Genomic DNA, 23,307 nt, shown 5'->3' on the forward strand with positions numbered 1-23,307 from the left:
CACATCTTGTTGACATCAGGTCTAAGATGAAGAGCAACTCATCTGTCTAAAAATATATGTCAATACTCTCCTTTAGGAATTAGGACTACTAGGGCCATAAAACTGGTACTCTTGAATATTTCCAAATATGAGATGAATGGCTAGGTACAGTGCTTTGAAAGTTTGATTTACTGAGTTGCCTTGACATGTGAAAGTTGTCCATGTGAAAACATCTTGGTTGAAATGTTGACTCATGTTCTCCTACTATGATATTTATAGGAATATAAGAATCCCATTTTATCTCACCAGTACTTTCTCTAGACTTAATTCTAGGTCTCAATTTTAACGGCAGATTATAACCCTAAAATCTAAGAAAATATAGCCAAGTCTATTACTGTAGCCACCAAAAGTAGGTCACAATTATTAAAGAGAAGGTAAGTTCTGAATCAAAGTGTCTGTATTTTTAACTATTTCTATGGATTTTGTTGTACACTCATTTTAAAAGGCACAGAAGTGTGCATGCATATTGTCTTTTTTCCTCCAATGGTTGTCTTGATAACTCTATACTGTATTTGATATTTAAATTGAAACTATTCCATAGCTGAAATAAAAGGACCTACAACATCTACCCCGACAGGGCTTCAATGAGACTGATCAAGTGGCTCCCCATTTTAGGCAGGAGAGGACTGTATGAAAGAATCTCCGTGCAAAACTTTTACTTGACCTGGGGTAACCAAATGAAACATATTAGATCCAGGATTGTTTATGCCTCCCTGTCCTTCAGGGTATCGAAGAACACAGAGAAGTCCCCAGCCCCCTTTACACACTAACAACTGGTAAAATGATCTTCATTTCCAGAAGTTGCAGCATTGCTTTGGATCTGTTTGGAGAAACAGTTGAACGTGTTTGTCTAGAAACATCTACTCCTTGGAAACTTGGTGAATTCCAACGCACAGGCCTTCAAGGCAGATTCAATTATCCACTACTGCTGATTAGTAATGCTGTTTGACAAGTATAACTATTCTTTTGGGCAAACTTGCTGGGTGAGAAGCAGTGCACTGAGGATGAGGAAGATAGAGACAAGGATGTTGCCTTCTGCTATTGTTATCTGTGTTTGAAGTCTTTGGAGATGGTGATGGATAATGAAGACAATTTGGAGAGGCATAACAAGGGATCCATGCCTCCATCATATTATTATGGACTGCCTTCAAGTCGATTCCGACTTATGGGCAACCCTATGAAGAGGGTTTTCATGGTAAGGGGTATTCAGAGGGGGTTTACCATTGCCTCCCTCTGAGGCTAAGAGGCAGTGACTGACCCCAGGTCACCCAGTGAGCTTCATGGCTGTGTGGGGATCCGAACCCTGGTCTCCCAAATCGTAGTCCAACACCTTGATGCTGGGCTGAATTACTATTTAACTGAATTGCTGCTGATCCCCCCCAACTGTTTGAGGGTGGTGTTGAATTGTGGAATGTTTTAAACCGCAGTTTTAAATAAATGTATTTTATTGGAATAGGATACTATGGTTTTATGCTTTCTTTTTTATGTAAACTTTGGATAATTCTCCTATTCCTTATGGAAAACCTTGCCAAAGCAGAGGAAGTAAAAGGTGCTGTCATAAGGCACAGGTAAGCTCAATCTGGAAGGCCTAAGTGTGAAGACACATTAATGTTTGTATGTCTGGTTCAGCTGGAATGGATGCAAGGATTTGGGAAACCTAGGGGAAGGCTACCCTGAGATTAATTGCTCCCTTGCCCTCTAATCCCCCAGAATTTTTCCCTACTCCTCTTGAGGACAAGAAGGCTTCAGATCTTGTGGAAGATCTGGACTATGGGATGGGGTGTCTCTGGGAAGTATGGGTGGGATAGATTCTGGCCTAGATGTCTTCTTGTCTTCAGGAGGGTACCAGACATGTAATATCCCCAGGGGATTTGCCATCAGGTGGAGGGGGTGGTTGGACGGAAGGATGATCGCTCTGCACCAGTCTCTATGGAGGCCCTGATATGGGATACGTTTCCCTGTGGGGAGACTAGCGCAGGGATCTGTGGTGATGCTTCCTTATTACTATTACTGCTAGCAGAAATCAGTAGTGATGTGAAACTGCTGATGAAAGTTAAAGAGGAAAGCACAAAAGCAGGACTACAGCTGAAAGTCAAAAAGACGAAAGTAATGATAACAGAAGATTTATGTAACTTTAAAGTTGACAATGAGGACATTGAACATCAAGGATTATCAATCTTGGCATAATCATCAACCAAAATGGAGACAATAATCAAGAAATCAGAAGAAGGCTGGGACTGGGGAGGGCAGCTGTGAGAGAACTAGAAAAGGTCCTCAAATGCCAAGATGTATCACTGAACACCAAAGTCAGGATGATTCAGACCATGGTATTCCCCATCTCTATGTATGGATGTGAAAGTTGGACAGTGAAGAAAGCGGATAAGGGACAAATCAATTCATTTGAAATGTGGTGTTGGAGGAGAGCTTTGTGCATACCATGGACTATGAAAAAGACAAATAGTTGGGTGTTAGAACAAATTAAACCAGAACTGTCACTAGAAGCTAAAATGTTGAAACTGAGGTTATCATACTTTGGACACATCATGATAAGACCTAATTCATTAGAAAAGACAATCATGATGGGAAAAACAGAAGGGAGTAGAAAAAGAGGAAGGCCAAACAAAAGATGGATTGATTCCATAAAGGAAGCCACAGACCTGAACTTACAAAATCTGAACAGGGTGGTTCATGACAGATGCTCTTGCAGATCACTGATTCATACGGTCGCCATAAGTCATAATTGACTTGAAGGCACATAACAACAAATCAAGACCAGGAACTGATGATCTGTGCAACTACTCCTCTTTCCAAAACCTAATAACTCCCTCTACATCTGGGGGGAAATCAGGTCTATATTGGCTCCTGACCCAACTTTTGTCCATGGAGAAGCTTTGCAATGACATGTGGGGAGAGTCTCCTGCTTCTAGAAACTGTTCTACACAATGGTAGCCTAATCTGTAGGCACTGGTATACAAAAGGGATTAAGCAAGCAGGTATCATATTTGACTATACATAGCAGTGGATGCTTTGGATCACAATGAATTAAAACTATGGAAGAGATGGAGGAATGATCAAGGCCCCTCACCTACAATGCATCTCTGCCTTCAAATAAGCTATCTCCAGGTGATATAAGCTGTGGGTCACTTGAATGTGTTATCTGGACTTCCTTTGTTGTATCTCACCCTTGTGAAGGAAATAAGGATATAGTCAGGTGGCTATTGCCGCATCAATTTCAGTGTTTGCTGGGAATCACCACCTATTTTGGAGTAGTCATTCTCTAGGGACACATTTCAAGTAGGAATTATCATATGTTACTATACATCAGGGGCCCAAACAACTCCCTGTATGTAGCTTTCGTAGACCTCACTTCCGCGTTGGATCTTATAGATAGGGAGTTATTATGGCAAAAAATGGCCCAGACCAATATTGATAAGAGACTGCTTCATCTTATTTGGTCTCTCCATCAAGCCAATTCCTTGCAGGTGCATCTGGGCCTGCAGGGTACTCTCTCTCGAGCGATTCAGATCAAAAGAGGAGTGAAGCAGGGTTGCATTTTGGCCCCTTTTTTATTTAATTTTTTCATAAACGATATTGTTCCTGCAATGACCTCTCCCTCTTTTTTCCCCCCTTCCATCGGCAACCGCAAGATCTCCCTCCTGCTCTACGCTGATGATCTGGCTTTGTTATCTCTAAATAAAATCGGCCTTAAAAGAATGTTAACCCGGCTTGGCACCTATTGTTCAGAGCACCGCCTGACAATTAATTACACCAAAACTAAGATTATGACCTTTGGTAAGAAGAGGACAATTGCAAACTTGGTCCTTAATGGACACCCCCTCGAACAGGTTCACCTATTTAAATATCTGGGCATTTGTTTCACCGAGAACCTTTCTTGGAAGTCCCACCTAAGGTCAATTAAATTTGTTGGTGCCAGATCCTCAGCACAACTCAGGAGGTTTTTTTACGTCAGAGGGGGCCAACTGGTCAGCCCAATGATCAAGGTCTTCGTTGCAAAGATTTTAGCCTCCATATTATATGCAGCGGAACTCTGGGGGGAACTTGTAAAGTGGGAGATAGAAATCCTGCAAAACAAGTTCCTGAGACAGACCTTAGGGCTCCCCGCGGGAACCCCTGCTGCGCATCTCGGAGCGGAGCTCGGCCTACCCTCACTGGCAGCCAGAATAGATTTGGCTTTCTTCAGATACTGGCACAGATTACATGGGACTCCCGACTCTTCCCTTACCAAACAGTGCTGGGAGGAGCAATTGAAAGATAGGGGATGGGCCTCTCACTACCAAAAAATGCCAGAGTGGTACAATCTTCCCTTGGGGGAGTTTTTGACTCTTAGTCCGCGTGCCCTTAGGGGTTGGATTTTCAACCAGGACGCAGCCCGAGACCGGGTGTCTATCTTAATAGTTTCCTTTTCCCCATGGTACCCCCAACTCAAACTTAATCATGTTAAGTCACAGTACCTAGAGGTCTTAACACATGCTCCATTACGTAGAGCCTTCTTGGAACTTCGATTCCAACAGATGCCTTCCGCCTATTTAGATGGGAGATATCTAGGAATCCCACTAGAGAAACGGAGTTGTATCTTTGGATATAACTCTGTAGAAGACATCGCCTATTATTTGTTGCACTGTCCGCTGTATGACAACCCCAGACAGAAATTCCTGGCCCCTCTCTTCCATCTTTCGCCAGGCAAATGCCCCCAGGAGCTGGTAGTGGCGTTATTGAGCGATAATGTTAAACAGGTGACGGTCTCCGTGGCCAACTTTGCGTTGGCCGCTAGGAAGCTGCCTATGATTTCTATCCAAGATTTTAAAGCTTTTAATGTTTTGTAAATGGTTTTAGCTGTGTTTATCTGTTGATGTTTTATAATTGCTGTATTTTGCGATGGCCTATGGCTAAAAGCAATAATAAATTACTACTACTATATGTTACTATAGTGGTTCATACAAACCGCTACTTGAAAAGCATGCACAAAGAATTATTCCAAAATGTATAGGGCCTGTTTTCAACATTTCTTCAGCACCTGGTGTTTCCCCCTCTTCTTTTTCCTTGGGTGGGGATGGTGGAGATGCCTATGTTATTTGCTGCTTACAGGAAGCTAAGAGAAAGGCAACATTTCAAAATCTGTACTGGGAAAGGTGCCTGTACCGTGACAGACAAAACACAATCCTTTTAGCTGTTCTCACTGACCAGGACCAGGCAAGATTTCTCCCTTGCTCAGACCCCAGAAAGAAGGAAGGACTCACTGGAGTCTGTCCTCCTGTTATACAAGCAGGCAATAACCTGGGGCATGAGGGGAGGTCCATTCCCTTTAATGCTAAAATTGGAGACTGCCTTTCCAACACCAGTATCCCAACGTCAGTGACACTCCTCTCCTTGAGGGGAGAAAACAGATTTCTTGAATTATGGCTCTCTTTCTATTATTAATTATATAGCCACTAGAGTGGCTTTTTCACATTCCGCAATGTTAAATTGAAAATACTCCCATGCCATTCCAATGCTTCCCATAACCTCATTTCAAAACAAAACCTTACAAAACATATAGTCCTGAACTCGGAAACATTTGCTTAACAACCGTCTCAATTTTCATGGCAATACACAAAACAGTCAGAGAGAATCAAGAGTTCAAAGGGTAAAAAGAGAGAGGAAAAAACCAGACCCATTTTGGACTTTTTTCTGTCAGAGTTGTCATAAATAGTTGAAATTAATTAAAAATCAGCCATGTTCACAAAGTACCTGTAATCCTGTTACTGACCTTGCCCCATACTCTGACCTTCATCACCTGCAGTTTAAAAGTTAAAAAAAATGCCTAGCTGATTTGTAATTAATTTAAGAAATTTAACATTAAACTCAATAAGCCCGGGCATGCTCAGTAAGAACTAACCGTCAGAATTCTAAAAGCCAGACTCACAGCGGCTGGAATTGCCTAATCAGGGGGCCACACCCACACCAGACTTTGATTTCACTTGAGACAGTCATGACATTCCCCAAAGAATCCTGGGAAGTGTAGTTTGTGAAGAGTGCTGAGAGGAGGCTCTTATTCCCCTGACAGAGCTCCAGAGGCCAGAGTGGTTTAACAGTCAGCCGCTCTGATTGCAGCTCTGTGAGGGGAACAGGGCATCTCCCAGCAACTCTCAGCACCCTTCACTAACTACACTTCCCAGGATTCTTTGGGGGAAGCCATGACTGTCTAAAGTGGAATAAAGGTCTGGTGTGGATGTGGCCAATGACAGTTGTGGTTTAAAATTGGATGAGAGACTATATGTGCTTGCTGTAGGATAAAAAAGTAGTGGAAACGCTGAAAAAGAATGATACTGTTCACAATGTTTTCCTTTTGGAAAGGGGCTTCCCCTCTGCCCAGTGCCCACCCACCCAATCTCTTCCCCTCCTCCTCTTCCTCCTCCCCTGCCTGCCCCTCTCCTAGGTTAGTTTCTCCAATCCTAAGCATGATTGCACAGGAGTAAATTCCACTGAACTCAAAAAGCATGCAAATGATCAAACCTGCCCTGCCCTCCTCCTTCCCCCTCCCTCTTGCCTCTTCCTCCCCCTTCCTTTGCCCCTCCTTCTCCATTCCGTTTCAATCCCCACCTTCTCCTTCTTCCCCTACCCTCCCCCCTCCTCTCCCTTCCCCCTTCTCCTCCCCCATGGTCAGTTTTACCTATCTTAAGCATGACTGCATGGAAGTAAATCCCATTGAACTCAATAAGCATGCAAATGATCAGATCTACCTTACCCCTCCCTTCCCCTCCCCTCTCCTCCTTCCTCCCCTCCCCTCCTCCTCCTCCCCTGCCCACTCCAGCCATCCCTCTTCTCTGCCCTCCCATGGTCAGTGTTACCTATCCTAAGCATGATTACACATGAGTAAATCCTACTGAACTCAAAAAGCATGCAAATGATCAAACCTGTCCTCCCCCTCCCCCCACCTGCTCCCATTCTCCTCCTCCCCTCCCCATTCCCTGCGGTCAGTTTTGCCTATCCTAAGCATGATTGCAGGGGAGTATATCCCATTGAACTCAATAAGCATGAAAATGATCAAACCATTCTCAGCAAACTTGCACAGGATCCCATTTCTTATCTCCCACATTAAAAAGCAGGGTAATTCATTAATAGGCAAAAAACTTTGTGCTTTAAGAATGTACTTATAGCCAATAGATATTTCTATCAAACTTTAAAAAGCAGGAAAATTGGGCAGCTATAGTGAATGCACCAGGGGAGCAGGAGACCTGAACTCCTCTCTGAGATATTGTACTGCCCTACAAATTGGTCAAAATGCAAACAATCTGGGCTGGTCTTTCACAGTCCAATCCACTTCCTATGTAGCTTGGAAGAATTTGGTAACATATGCCTCTGAGCATATGGTGAGTAGTGGCAACACCTGCAATCAGCCCAGGTAACAGAAACAAAACATGTGCTGTGCTGATCTTGTTTTAGCAGGGAGGAAGCAACATTAAGACAGTTGATAGAGTTCAGACAGACACTTTAAATATGTTTGATTTACTTTGCAATTTTAGTGAAGTTTCCTATAGGAAATCATTTTCTTTTTTTCTATTTCTGTGAATATGTGAAGTACAGCAACACCTTGCAAAATTTACACTAAAAAAACTCCAAACATAATCATGGAATAATGGCACTGAGTCTCCAGTGGACCTCAGGAGTGTCTCAATTTGCACAAGATAAAACAGTGGGAGGTGAAATATATTCTAGCAAAATGCTAGGTGTGCTCTATGTATTTAATTGATCGTGAACACCTTGCCTTAAATAAAGTGGTTTAATAGCAGGCTGAAAACATGCATCCTCTTTTTTCCAACAGCTAGAGTCATTGCTGAAGTAGCAACATATTGTAATCAGTCTGATTCTACATCAAACTGCAGTTTCAGATTCCACTGTTAATGCACCCAAAATAGAAATAGAACATAACCTCCAATTTGAAACACAAAAGGCTGTCTTCATCATCATATGACACTGACCAATAAATACGCTTTGAAATTAATAAATTCGACACATATTTCTAGGATGAATAGGGAAATATAATTTTCTAGGTTAGATTCCCTGTAGAAACAGTAGTAACACAGGAAAGAAGCAAAGTAAGAACACCACCAACATACATACAAAAATGTAATTCTCCATCTTTGGAGATGGCCGATATTGCCACCACTCACCATATGCTCAGAGGCACATGTTACCAAATTCTTCCAAGCTACACAGGAAGTGGATTGGATTGTGAAAGTCCAACCCAAATTGTGTTTGCATTTTGACCAATTTGTAGGGCAGTGCAATATCTCACAGAGGTCAGGTCTCCTGCTCCCTTGGTGCATTCACCATAGCTGCCCAATTTCCCTGTTTTTTAAAGTTTGACAGAAATATCTATTGGCTATAGGTACATTCTTAAACCGCAAGGGGTTTTGCCTATTAGTGAATATTTAATAATGTTCTTGTTGGTATCAAAATTAAATTTTGATATTTGATTGCTATCAGAATTAAATATTGATATCAATGAAATATTTGCCTTATGTTCTGTCCCCACCCATTTTATGGAAGATTAAAAAACTTTTACCAGTTTGGGGTAACTGGAGGAGACCGAGAAGGAAGACTTTTGGTCTCTAGGTGTTCAGCTGATAAAGATCTCCTCATAGCTGGATTCCAAATCATGCCACCTATTACTTTTCTACAGTACTGATTATTAGAAGATCTGAAATGAAACAACACACTTTAGACAAAGTACTCTCTGCATAATAAGTCTGTTTATTTCAGGTGGGAAAACAAGGAGATTCTTATTGCAAATTCCTGTTCTCCAGGACTCCCAGAGGACATTCTATTTCTTCAACAGTGGGCAGAGCCAATGATTTGCAGTGCTTCCTCTACAGAGAAAGGTATCCCTGCCCTCCGAGACCAGACTGGAAAAACACACAGATCCCTTTCAACTCACAACTGTTTTCAAAAATTAGAATGAAGAGGCAAAAAATGCCAGCAAAGCCAGCCAGAAATAAAACACACATACAAACACTATAATGAGGGAACTTCAGAATAAGTGGTATCACAGGAACTAATCCCCACATATCCTACCACTCCATATGTGAGGCAAAGGCAGAAGCTTTAAACACCACAACCAGAAGAGATGTGTAGAATGCCCTGCAGGCCTTGCAAAATTATAATTTGGGGTAAAGTATCTTTTTCCTTAAAGACCCTCCGTGGCGCAGAGTGGTAAGCGGCGGTAACGCAGCTGAAACTCTGCTCACAGCCGGAGTTCTATTCCAACAGAAGGAGGAAGTCGAATCTCCGGTAAAAGGGGTCGAGGTCCACTCAGCCTTCCATCCGTCCGTGGTCGGTAAAATGAGTACCCGGCATACGTTGAAGGGTAAAGAAAGACCGGGGAAGGAACTGGCAAACCCACCCCATAGATGCGGTCTGCCTAGTAAACGTTGCAAGACGTCACCCTAAGAGTTGGAAACGACTCGCACTAGAAGTGCGAGGACACCTTTACCTTTATCTTTTTCCTCCTGGACTCCCAGAGGACATTCTAATTTACTACTGTTTGGATGTGTGCCATCTAAGGATGTACATCTAGGTGATCCAAAAATATTGCAGATGCTACAACTTCCTGCAGTACCTTCCTGCCAAATAAAGCACCTGCAAATGAGTGCTTATGTATCTTTTAATGTCTGGTAAATGCAAGGGCTGAGGCCCATGCAGCTGCTTTATATTTCTCCAAATGACACCTATTCCAAAGCATTGCTGTTGCTGTCCTTCTAACCACGTGGGTAGTTACTCCAAATAGGGGCTTTTCCAAGACTTTCATAAAACCAACAGGATGCAATCTTGCAGTCACCTAGAAATAGATGTCTATGACATCTTCTTACCCATGGATGCTTCTGAGAAGACACAAAAAGGGATTCAGATGTTCAAAACACAGCAGATATAGCCAAGTAGAAATGCAGGGCACTGCAAACACACAGCTTATGTTAATTCTTTATCTTCTGATGAGTTGGCTTAAGAATACGATACAATCTCATGAGATTGGTGAAAAACCAGACTTATGTTGGGGATGGATGGAAGGGAGAAGCACCATTTTATCCAAATGGAAAAGACAATCAAGGTGGGAAGACAGTTCTGACACCGTTCATTCCAATGTGACTGCCACCAGAAAAAGCATATCTAAGGTAAGTGTCTTAAGGGAACATCGCCCCATAACCAAAAAGAGAGCTCTCGTTAGAGCATTTAGAACCCAATTCAAATTGTAAGTAGGAAATCTATGTAATAACAGAGGTTTCAAAAGTACCTCTCCATTTAGGAACCAATGGACGTGAAGAGTTACTGAAGTGGTCTCTCTCACCTTGGAACTCTGGCCTGCCCTTTAAGAGTATTGGCAATCAGCCCCTTGGAAAGACATGCCTTGAAGAAGTTCAAGATATCCTGTATCTTCCTCCTCCCCCCTCCCCCATAGATGGGCCACACTTCATTTTGTTTTTCAAACAAGGACCTCCTCATCAATTTGGATCTAAGGTCCTGTTCAGAACAGGAATAGTCCTGTTCTCCTTGGAAACCAAGAAAAAAAAAAACCTGGAGTAAATACTGATGGACTCGTGACAGACTTGACAACCTGGATGACCAACATCCACTCAGACCATTTGATGCTTGACTGGAGTCTTGGACTTTGGGGTGGCCATGAATTTGTTCTGACATCAGAGTGAGAATTCAAGGGTATGAACAGTTTCATATACCCAAGTGTCTTCTGTTATTTTCTGCTACGCACTGGTGAAAAGAAGAAGTTTGCTCCCTATGAACCCATGGAAGACGGATTGATAGGTCAGGGCATATAGTCCTCCCTCTTTGCTGTCAGCAGCACTGTCTTCTTTTCTTTGCCCTCTGAGGACTCCCCAAATATTTTGGTGCCTGCAAACTGGGTACTACCTTACTGAGTCTAGGAACCTAGGTCTACCCCCACCTCCTTAACAAAGTAGTACACCATTCAGTGATAACTCAGCCAGCAGAACTACAGACAAGGATTTTCCCCCTCAGCCTGTCCTTCAGTGGTCTAAGTGAAGGCTTGAGCACTGCTAATTCCTCCACCCATAGGTAGATTGCATGGATAAAGACTGAATTAGTGGTCGCTGACCTAAAGGCCTCTGGAGATGCTTCAAATCACTTGAAGTCAACTGCTTCTACCCAGTTATTGCACAGATCACTCGGTCATTTTCTCTGTGGTGATGACTGTATTAGAAAGCAGCATTACCACAGAAGCATCCACCAGCAGAACTCTGATGATACTTTGTGGAAGCATGTAGAGTTTGTTGACCAAGAAATTAGATGGCTTGCCTCTAGCTTGATTTCCAAACTGGTCTTTCAAATCCTGTTGAAGGACTCACGAAATGGTATTGTTAAGGGTAGATAATGACAATGCCAGGTGTACCTCTCTGGGGAGAATGTTCCATAAGTAGGGTGCCACCACTGAGAATGCCCTTTCTCAAGTTGCCATCCTCTGCACCTCCCTTGGGGGAGACACACAAAGAAGGGCCTCAGATGCTGAATGCAGGGTCCGGGTTGGTTCATATGGGGAGAGGCAGTCCTTGAGGTACTGGGGTCCTGAGCCATATAAGGCTTTATAGGTCAAAACCAGCATGTTTAATTGAGCCCGGAAACTAGCTGGTAGCCGGTGCAGTTGTGCTAGAATTGGTATTATGTGCTCAGACCATCTTGCCATGGTGAGCAATCCGGCTGCTGAATTCTGTGCCAGCTGCAGCTTCTGAACTGTCTTCAAAGGCAGCCCCATGTATAATGCATTGCAGTAGTCTGTGATCTGTATCCTCTTCTAAGCTTTCACTTAGTCCTGTCCCTACAGTATGTTTTCTCTTAACCTTATAGGGCTTTTTATGGAAAGATATGGATCAGAGATTACAGTCATGACCCCCTGCACCTCAATTAACACTAGAGTCTGAACCCACTGGGAACATTGAGATTATGCCCTATTTGCCAGGAACTGATAACAACTGCCCATTGTAGCAAAGTGCATCATTACAGCTTCTCAGTGAAGAACCTTCCAGATTGACTCCACCCACATTGGTCATTTGCTCCTTCTGAACAGGAAGGTGTATAAGAAGGCTTCCATCTCAATGGGACCTTGCTTGACCAACAAGGCCTACCTGAGCTCTGGCATGTCTTGTATTTCAAATCTTGCTCTTTCATTCTAACTTCTGATTTGTTCTCTGGTCCTGCCTTCTGGTTTGCTCTCTGATTCCGATTGTTCTCACTCTGGACTACTGCCTGCAGCCCAGCTCCATTAACGTCTGGAAGGAAGTGTGCTGCTTAGTTTGTGGGGCCACATGGTCTGGGCTACATGCCAAGATGGTGACCATGTCTGCTGTGCTTAAATGCCTCCCCCCCGCTCCATCTCCTCCCAGCTCTGGTGGGAGAGGAGTGTGACTGGAATGCTGCTTGTCCCCTGCTTGATCTGTGTACTAGATATAGCTTGTTGGTTGGAAAGGCAGGAAACACATCACATCACATCACATCTCCACTGGCCCTCCCTGGGGTGGGGGCAGCTGGAGCATTGTCCCCAAAGTCTAATTTCCCCTTCCAAACACAAGAGGCCCTTGTGTTCTAGCTAAACCATGTTGGTGAGAGAAATTGAGGAGGAGAAAAATAAATGTTACACTAGCAAAGTTATGGCGAACTGAAGAGCCCACCAAAGTCCCTGCTTCTCTGTCAGTAGGCAGGGCTGGTCCTGGAGGACAGGGGACTCTTTGGAGAAAACACTACAGATTGCTAGCTTCACCTTCTGGGCCAAGGAGAACAGCGATCCCAAAGTGTGGTGAGTTAGAATGTCCTCCAGAAGTTGCCTCCATAGCAAATCACATCAGAAATAATACAAGGTCATTTGAGAATCACAATGAAAATTGTTTCCAAAAATGGCATTTTCAGTCAGACTGCAGTGGCTGCTATCAAAAACAGAGTCTCAAATATAACCATTCCACAACTGTGGTAACATTCAGTTTGCACTTTCAAAACTCACTTGCTGAATCGCAACCATTTGGAGCAGCCTGTGAACTACAGAGAATTTCTCTACTTCTTCCACCTTGAGAAGTTTAATACGAGGTTTCATTTCCATCTGAAGAATTCCACAATGCTTATCCACTTGTGTACTTCAGAGCAACCATTTCACATATACTGTTTCTCATTTTTAGAAACCAAAAGGTTACCATCTCTCCCTTCATTGTAAATATATACTGCCTTTACTGGTGAAAAGGGCGAGCCCTTTTATTTGTCTTGTTCATTTGATCTTGGTTTTAGGCTGTACTTTTATCTGTTTTCTAATAATCATCCCTCTAGTCTTCCTGTGCTCACACAAATTTGGCCAAAATTGCACACCATAAACAGAAAAGGGAGGCAGCAGAAGATTCAGGCAAAAATCCTGAGGTTTGCAAGGGTACAAAAATATTTAGGGGTAAATGTGATGTTCCTATATTAATGTATATATGGTAAGTGATAGTTGTTTAGAAGATATATGGTAAGTAGTGAAAGAGGAGGGGGAGTGAATGGGCAGTAGAATGCTAGATGATTGGCTGAGTGTTTAAAATGGCTGAACGTATAAAAGGAAGGGTGAGAGTGGAATCGGGGGGGGGAGAAGAGAACTGAGTGGGTTGCTTGGTGGGGTTTAGAGAGTTGTTTGCCAGGAGAGAGTGGAGAAGGAGGGGGGTGGAGTTCGGATTAGTATTGAGTAAAACCATATGCTTATGTGCCTTAAGAAGAAATCTTGTTAATCTTGTTAGCTTTGTTATCTTTAATAAATACTTAATTTGGTTTACCAAAGGCCTGATCCTTGGCTGGGGTTTCACAGACCAGAAGGGAGGGTAAGGTAATGACCAAGGCTGAAGGGAAGCTGTAACAAATGGTGGCAGCGGTGAAGAGAATAACAATACCAGTATTCAGAGTCTCTGGGAATACTAGTATTAGGACGTGACTGGTGGTGCCGCCTAGCAGGGGGATCTGTTGAGATCTGTGCTAGAGCGGGGAGAGAAACCATATAAAAGGACAGTCCAGACTGGTGGAGTCCCTGGTGGTGCCTAGAGACAGGCAGTAGCCACGCGCAGGTAGGAACCTGACAGGGAGAGCCAGGGAAGGATGCCTCACACATGGTGGCAGTAGCGGTGGGATACGAACAACAGAGAATCCAGATCCGAACAAAGGAGACTACGTCACAGGTGTTGGCTGTAGCAGTGAGATACGAATACTAGAGAATCCCTACCAGTGGTGTGGCAAACAGAAATAACAAAACAAGATTACTTGTGAGAGTGACTGGCAAAGAGTGTGTGGCAAAGAGTGAGTGAACTCAAACACCATGGCTGAATATATAAAAATGAAAAGAGAGGAGCTGGTGGAGAAGTGCATAACATTCAATTTACCTCACGAGGGTAAAGGGGTAGATGAATTGAGGGTAGCACTTATAGGATTTGCAACTGCCCAGCAAAAACAACCTGTCAGAGAAGAGACCCCAGAAGGATATTTCAGCAATCCCGCTTATATAGAGTACTTGAGAGAGAAGTTAAGAGGGGAGGCTGAGGAAAAAGACAAGCAGAGGGAGTTGGAAACAGAAGTTGAAGATGGAAACTGAGAAGTTGAAGATGGAAACTGAGAGAATGAGAATGGGGTTTGAGGAGAGGGAGAAGCAACGAGCAGTGGATGCCGAATTACAAGTAGAACAGTTAAAATTTGAAAGAGAGAAGTTTCATTCTGATGAAACAAGAAAGGACAGAGATGGGGCAAAAATAAAAATTACTCCAAAGGACTTTGCTGTCTATGAGCCTGGTCAAGATCCTCAAATTTATCTCAGCACCTTTGAAAAGGCAGCTCAGTTGTGGGGGCTACCTGAAGATAAATACATGCAGTATTTATCAAACCTGATTAAAGGGGAATTGGCTGAGGTATACCAATATTTCCCCTCAGACAGGCCCGTCACCTATGCTGAATTCAAAGAAGCAGTGTTTAAAAGATTCAGACTGGGGCCTGATCATTTTAGAAAGCTTTTCAGAAACTGCCAGATACAGACAGGGAGGTCTTTCGTGGAGCTGGGGGCAAAACTGATGGACGTATTTGGGAAATGGCTGACAAGTGCAAAAGCTCAGTCTGTGGAGGAGGTGAAAAACCTCATGATATTGGATCAATTATACCATCAGTTACCACCAGAAATAAGGCTCCTGGTCAAAGACCGTTCCCCTACATCGGTGCAGGAGGCCGCAGAGATGGCGGATCACTTTGCCTCCAACAGAACTGGCTGGGTGGGGAAAACATCAAGAGATTTTAAACCCAGACCATATAATGCTGGCAGAAGGGATGTGGTACCACAGAGAGTGAGTCCTCCAGTAAAATCTGAAGGGCACAGGACACCCCAGAGTGGATCTGTGTACCCTAAAAGTGAGGAGAAATTATGCTACAAATGTGGTAGACCGGGGCACCTACGTTTTCAATGTGAGCTTGCCAACCCCATTAGTAATCCTGCTCAGACAAGGGCAGTGAAAACAGAGCCCAAGGCTTTAGAAACAGCGAAAAAGGTTCAGTTCTGCCAGATAAACTGGACAGAAGTAACAGACCTTGATTCAAGTCTGAGAGAGGAAGTGAGTGTACAAGGGGCAAATTATTGGGCATTGCTTGATACTGGTGCCGCTCAGACATTACTGAGGCCAGATTTAATAAAATCTGAGGTAATATTACCTCAGGAAACTGTGACTATCCAAGGAGTGAGGGGTCAACCAGAAAGTTTGCCTGTGGCCCTGGTGGAAATGACTTGGAGAGGCCGAGAGGGCCGATATAAAGTAGGCATTAATGCCCAGCAACAAGAACCAGTAATACTGGGAAGAGATGTAATGGGCACCCAAGGAAAGATCTATGTAGTGACCAGACAGCAAATTGGCAGAGAAAAAGAAGCCATATTAAGGGGGGCTGAAACAAACAGGGTGGAATCTGTTAACCAGCCTCAGGTCACCATAGCAACCACTAGCAGGCCTGCTGAAGGAGACAAACTGTATCAAGTGGTCTCTGATAATGATGAGGCAGATCAATTCAGGGAAGAGCTGCAAAAAGATATAAGTTTGAAGCAGATAAAGGAACAAGCTCTGACCCAACAGATTCCTTTCACTGACAAACTGAGGAATCAAGTTGTGTGTGAGAATGGGATTTTATATAGACTGTGGATGCCTGCTGAGAGAAAGGATGAATGTGAACCAGTGAAGCAATTGATAGTACCTAGCAAATACAGAACCAGATTGCTAGAGGTAGCCCACGATGTCCCATGTGCAGGACATCTGGGAATAAAAAACACCAAGAGGAGATTGACAGCACACTATTATTGGCCAAACATCTCCAAAGATGTAAAACAACATTGTCTATCTTGTGGAATATGCCAAAAGGTGGGAAAAAGTGGAGTAAAGACTAAGGCACCCTTAAAGCCCCTTCCTATAATTGGACAACCCTTTTATAGAGTGGGGATAGATTTGGTGGGCCCTTTTTCCAAACCCACAAGGCATGGCAAGAAATATCTAGTGGTGGTGGTGGATTTTGCCACCAGGTACCCAGACGCAGAAGCACTAAGATCCGTGGAAGCCCCTGTAGTGGCAGAGGCTTTATTAAAAATCTTTATGAGGCTGGGTTTCCCTCATGAAGTGCTGACAGATCAAGGCAGTGTATTCATGGGAGAAGTGATGCAATGTATGTGGAAATGTTGTGGTCTAAAACATCTAAAGACCACTACTTACCATCCCGCCACTAATGGGTTAACAGAGAGATTCAATGGGGTTTTGAAGGGCATGATCAGAAGCTATGTTCAAGATCACCCACAAGACTGGGATGAACTGTTGGGATGCTTCTTGTTTGCATACAGAGAAGTCCCTCAGGAGTCAACAGGCTTCTCACCCTTTGAACTCATGTTCACTAGAAAAGTGAGGGGACCTTTGGAACTATTAAAAAATTCATGGGAAGGAACCCTGGGAGAGTACAAAACATCTGTAGTAGATTTTGTATTGGAATTCCGCAATAAATTAACATCAATGATGGAGATGGTGAAAAAGAATTTGAGTCAAGCACAGGAGAAGCAACGTTACTGGTATGACAGAACAGCCAGGGAACGTGTGTATGATGTGGGAGATATGGTTATGGCGTTCATACCCAGGAAACATGACAAATTACAGGCTAACTGGGAAGGACCATATACCATCAGAGAAAGGCTTGACACAGTGACATATGTAATCACCACAGACCAATTAAACAAAAGCAAAGTGGTTCATGTAAATATGTTGAAGCCTTACCATACCAGGGATGCACAGGTGTTGCAAGTTATCTTATTCCCTGAGGGAAGTGGGCCTGAACTTCCAGATTTGGTACAAGAAAGCAAAGACAAAGGAGGGGTAGATCAAGTGGAATGGTCAGAGGAGGTGAAGGAGGAAGTAAAAGAAGAGATTCTGAGAGTTTTGAAAACCTATAGGAATCTCTTTAGCAACAAACCTGGCCGAACCAGTATAGTTATACATTCCATTGATACTGGAGATCATGCCCCAATCAGATCTGTTCCGTACCGTGTGAATGGGAAAGTTTTGAATGAGATCAAAAAGGAGGTGGAAGAGATGCTGGAATTAGGAGTGATCAGGGAATCCATCAGTCCCTGGGCCTCAAGTATTGTCCTGGTTCCGAAAAAAGATGGAACGACAAGGTTTTGCATTGATTATCGGCTAATCAATAAAATTACTGTCCCAGATGCGTATCCTATGCCTAGGGTAGACGCAATGTTAGAGTTATTGGGGGCAGCAACCATTATCTCTACACTAGATCTCTGTAAAGGATTTTGGCAAATGAAACTAGACGAGCAATCCAGAGCCAAAACTGCCTTCAGTACACCAGATGGGTTATATGAGTTTGTGACCTTACCCATGGGACTAAGGAACTCACCAAGTTCATTTCAGAGGCTAATCAATACTGTGTTGCGAGGCATGTAAGATTTTGCAATGGCCTATATCGATGACGTGGCCATTTTTAGCAAGTCGGTGCCTGAGCATGTCCAACACCTGACAACAGTATTGGAGGCCTTAAGAAAAGCAGGCCTCACAATAAAAGCTAAGAAATGCCAGTTTGGACTAAAGGAAGTAATCTATTTAGGACATAAGGTGGGGAGTGGGAAAATCACCCCCTTATGGAGCAAGGTGGAGGCAATACAAGCGTGGCCGATCCCCTTAACCAAAAAACAAGTAAGGGCATTTCTGGGTGTGGCTGGATTTTATAGGAAGTTTGTGAGAAATTTTGGGGAAATAGCAACCCCCTTGCATGAATTAACAAAGAAGAAGAGTTCTGAGCATGTGGTATGGACGGATGAATGTCAGAAGGCTTTTGATCTACTGAAGCAAGCCTTGTGCCAAGGACCCATATTAATAGCACCAGACTATGAGAAACCATTCATCGTGGCTACAGATGCGTCGGACCTGGCGCTGGGAGTCGTCTTGCTACAGGAGAGAGAAGGCACCAGACATCCAGTGGCGTACCTGAGTCGCAAGCTGACGCCGAGGGAGAAAAACTATTCGTCAGTCCAGAAGGAGTGCCTAGCGGTCATGTGCGGACTGAACAAGTTGCGCCCATACGTGTGGGGACGAAGATTCACAGTGACTACGGATCATCGGGCCTTGTTATGGTTGCAGACTATGAAAAACCATAACACTATGCTGCAGAGGTGGTCCTGGGCCCTACAGGACTATCAAGTGGACTTCCAGTTCATAAAAGGCAAGGACAATATACTGGCTGATGGACTTTCCAGGCAAGTGGCTGGGACTGCAGTGACGTGACCAGACAGAGGAACAAAGAAAGACATTTTCCCCATAGAGACTTTTATTTGTTAACGTGACGTATAAATCCTGGAACAGGAATAATACTCTGCCGTTGTTTTAAGGGGGGGGAAACGTGATGTTCCTATATTAATGTATATATGGTAAGTGTTGGTTGTTTAGAAGATACATGGTAAGTGGAGTGAAAGAGGAGGGGGAGTGAATGGGCAGTAGAATGCTAGATGATTGGCTGAGTGTTTAAAATGGCTGAACGTATAAAAGGAAGAGTGGAATCTGGGAGGTGGTGGTGGTGGATGAGGTGAAACTGAGTGGGTTGCTTGGTGGGGTTTAGAGAGTTGTTTGCCAGGAGAGAGTGGAGAAGGAGGGGGGTGGAGTTCGGATTAGTATTGAGTAAAACCATATGCTTATGTGCCTTAAGAAGAAATCTTGTTAATCTTGTTAGCTTTGTTATCTTTAATAAATACTTAATTTGGTTTACCAAAGGCCTGATCCTTGGCTGGGGTTTCACAGACCAGAAGGGAGGGTAAGGTAATGACCAAGGCTGAAGGGAAGCTGTAACAAATGGTGGCAGCGGTGAAGAGAATAACAATACCTGTATTCAGAGTCTCTGGGAATACTAGTATTAGGACGTGACTGGTGGTGCTGCCTAGCAGGGGGATCTGTTGAGATCTGTGCTAGAGCGGGGAGAGAAACCATATGAAAGGACAGTCCAGACTGGTGGAGTCCCTGGTGGTGCCTAGAGACAGGCAGTAGCCACGCGCAGGTAGGAACCTGACAGGGAGAGCCAGGGAAGGACGCCTCACAGTAAAAAGCCTAAGAGTGGGGGAGGCTCCTCCAAACAACCATGTCAAAGGACATGGAATACTGGAGAAAGAAAAACATAGATATAAAAAGGGTAAAGAGATTGTGGGCAGGTTGAGATGGGCCACTGTTGGGATAGGCCATTCCTTGGTTCAACTGAGCAGCTATTTTTAAAATGGTCCCAGAAATGGATATGAAAGCAGGCCACGGAATATCAATTCTGAAATTTCAAGTAGTCGGGATTGGACACAAGGGTGCCAATTTTTTCTTTTAAAAAAAGGGAGGGAAAAATGCCAAACACTGCTACTGTTGGGGGAGGGATTCTTTGGGCCCAATATGCAAGGCAGATTTACCTAATCTTCATTTCCCCAACTGATATGTGAACTGGAACAGATTACCCAAGGAATCTGCACCACAAAAAATCATTTGAGGTGGTTCAAGGGCTGCGTTTTACAAGTTCCCCCACTCTACTCTTGCATGAGAAAGCCCCTGGGTTGTAATGGATGTGATAGTAGGTGTTGCAACATATTGGGAGGGGAAACAGCTGCCACCACATACCAATGGGGCAGAAATCTTTTCCTCCATACTGCACCTCATCAACCCTGTCACATGACTCAGAAGCATTTGTGGCTTCACTTTTTAAAATAAAGAACAGCAGCACCTGCTCTAAGTAGCTGTTAATTTTCTAAAGAAAGAAGAAAAGGTTAAAAAGCAGCCCTCTGACTACCTTGTAAAAGTGAGTAGTTCAATTTGTTGGTGAGGAATTTTTTAAAAAAATCCACACATCACTGTAGAAATGGAAAGGAACAGACTTTTACAAATAACAAAAGTGAAATGAATCTGAATATTCTGATCTGTCCATCCCTAAATACAGACCAATGAGGACTGAGCATGTTCAGTGGAAACAGAATGCTCCCTGGATATTGGAGGGGAAAGATGAAAACATTGGGTAGAGGATAGAACGGAGAGTCTGGAAGCCAGAACAAAAGCACTCTACACAAAAACACATTTTGTTGCACTCGAACAAACTAATAGCAATGTCAACTGTCTCAGTGCTGGTCCTTATTTATCCAAAATGATGCCATTTACACACAAGAGAGATATACCAGCAGGCTTGGGGGAACACTTGCAGAAGTATAAAAATGTTTAGGAAAGAAAACTCTCAAGGGGGAGTCCCCCCAACTCCACAAAACAGTGGGCACAAGTGTTGACCAACTGTTTGGTGGAGGGACAGAAAATCAGAGGGGATTGGCAATGTATTAGTGTCTCTAATATTGAATAGAAGCACTCCACATTGCATGATTTCATTGAAGGTCCCATTTGACTTTCCCTGATGGAGAACAGCAAACTATAGATATTGCAAACAAGGAAGTAAGGGAGGAAATTTGAGCATGTGAGGAGAGTGGGGAGGTAAGTATACAAGCCCAAGGTATGGCACTGAGAGCCAAACCACACTTTGGTTGAAATACCTTTGAACAGTAGTCCCCATGCCATATCACAAACTGGTTTTGAAAGGCCCCTCCATATTGAAGTATTTTGCCATTTGGCAAGAGACCACGAAGAAGAACACCAAGTTTCATTAAATTGGTTGTCTGAAACATGCCAAATATAGTCCAACCTGAGTGATGGGGCTAAAATCTAGATTTGCAGAGTGCTTCAGCCAATGCTGGCTGTTAATGTGTTCCACACCAGCAGAGTTTTTAAAGTTGATTTCTTTGTTCCCTTAAAAAATTTCCACTCTCCATTACAGAAGATACCTGCCTTCTCTGTGGAACACCTTCTAGACTTTTGGTGACATGCTGGAATTCAACCAGAAACTTACAAAGTAAGGAAAAGGTATGACACAGACAAAATCTCTCTAATTTTGCATCTTGAAGTCTGCCTTAAGTTATTCACAATATTGTTTATATATTAGATATGTAATTGGTTTTCTAGATTACATTCAGTATTCTGTTCAGGAGCACATACTCACTTGGTTGGCGTTTTAGGACCCAAGGTCCAATAATGAGAAAGTAACTTCTTTTCATGAGGTAGTATCTTCTTTGCCTGGAAAAATGTGTGAAGCTCCACACAAGATTTCCACAGGTTTTTGCATGCTCGGTAGTTTAACATATTGAAGGCAACTATGTGTTCCCTGGATTCATTCTGTAACAATAAAATATACATCGCACTATTCTAATTAAGTATTTAATTCAAATTATATATGTTTTACCTTCTAAATTTTAAAAATACTAATAAATTAATTAGCCACAGCAGTAACTTCTCTATTCATTAGTCTCATTCTATTGTTTTGCGGCAACCACCTGGGGACTTCATAACCCTTGCAGAAGTTGGGTTAAACGTTCTTCACAAACTTTTCTGCATTTTTAGACAGAACACATTTAAAGGAATAGTCTTAAAATTGAATTATGTATCTGGTTAGTGTAAGAGTTCGGGGCTTTAATTCTCACACTTCTTGCTCAATTTGAAACCCAGATGGTTCAAAATGATTGGAGGAGATCCGGAATGTATTGAAATAACTTACGGGAGCATCATGAAAAAGATGCAAAATGGAATATGTATAACATGTATAGAATAAATGCATAGAATAACGCTTATTTTTCAGATTTTGCTTAAAAAAAAAAAGCTTCTAGACCCTTGAGACCTGGCCCTATATATCATAAACCAAACTTTACACCATTTAGCCTGCTATCTGAAGCTATATATCAGACAAGACGCTATCGCCACAAAAAGTTTCCCCCTATTTGCCTTACGGCCTAAATCCCTTCCTTCCCTTGTAAACTACACCAGTAGCTTAAAGGTATAGCTGCTTATTATTTTCTAGATCTATGTGTGTACAATGCCATTTCTACCAGTACACTCTATGGAAACATTCATTTGGAGAATATAGATAGAAACCGTTACTGTGGATAGCTATAAATATCTGGAAGCAACCATTTCAGAAAACCAAACAATGCCATTGTCCTTGTCCAATGATATTTCTTGCTTGACCTTTTTTTGTCCATTTCTGCCAGTTCTCCGGTTTCCAGCATCAGTACAACAGATTGCAGCAGCAATGGCAGACAAGAAATCTCTGGTGCATATACAAAACACTATGTATTATACAGCCATGAGAGTGGCTGTGTACTACAGCCAGCATGGATTTTTCACATTCCGCAATGTTAAATTGAAAATACCCCCATGTCATTCTGATGCTTCCCATAAGCTCATTTCAAAACAAAACCTTACAAAACTTATAGTCCTGAACTCAGAAACGCTTGCTTAACAACCCTCTCAATGTTCATGGTGATACACAAAACAGTCAGAGAGAACAGAGAGTTCAAAGTCTAAAAAGAGAGAGAAAAATCCCAGAGCCCTTTTGGACTTTTTTCTCTGAGAGTTCTCATGATCTGTTGAAATTCATTAAAAATCAGCCATATTCACAGAGCACCTGTAATCCTAATACTGACTTTGCCCCATACTCTGACCTTCATCTTCTGCAGTTTAATAGTTTAAAAAATGCCTGGCTGATTTTTAATTAATTTAATAAATTTTGGCTGGCAGCCTATGATAACATGGGGCATGCTCAGTAAGAACCAACTGTCAGAATTCTAAAAGCCAGACTCACAGCTGCTGGGCTTGCCTAATCAGGGGGCCACACCCA

At 43.0% G+C, this 23,307-nt stretch overlaps 1 protein-coding gene across 14 annotated transcripts in view; it reads right to left on the reverse strand.

The window, feature by feature from the left end:
• PTPN3 (protein tyrosine phosphatase non-receptor type 3) overlaps window positions 1-23,307 on the reverse strand; it is a 229,171-nt gene that overhangs the window by 79,575 nt on the left and 126,289 nt on the right. For 13 of the 14 annotated variants that reach the window (XR_009758410.1, XR_009758412.1, XR_009758411.1 and 10 more), the window contains 2 exons: window positions 21,637-21,809; window positions 8,606-8,740 (listed from right to left, as the gene is read on the reverse strand). Coding sequence is in view for 11 of the 14 variants with exons in the window: in XM_061589646.1 (XP_061445630.1) it covers window positions 8,606-8,740; window positions 21,637-21,809 (308 nt within the window). In the remaining 3 variants the exon portion in view is untranslated. The remainder of the gene's footprint in view (window positions 1-8,605; window positions 8,741-21,636; window positions 21,810-23,307) is intronic. The other variant, XM_061589650.1, reaches the window with a different exon arrangement.

Source organism: Rhineura floridana, chromosome 11, assembly GCF_030035675.1.
Source record: "Rhineura floridana isolate rRhiFlo1 chromosome 11, rRhiFlo1.hap2, whole genome shotgun sequence".
Classification (NCBI taxonomy): Eukaryota; Metazoa; Chordata; class Lepidosauria; order Squamata; family Rhineuridae; genus Rhineura; species Rhineura floridana.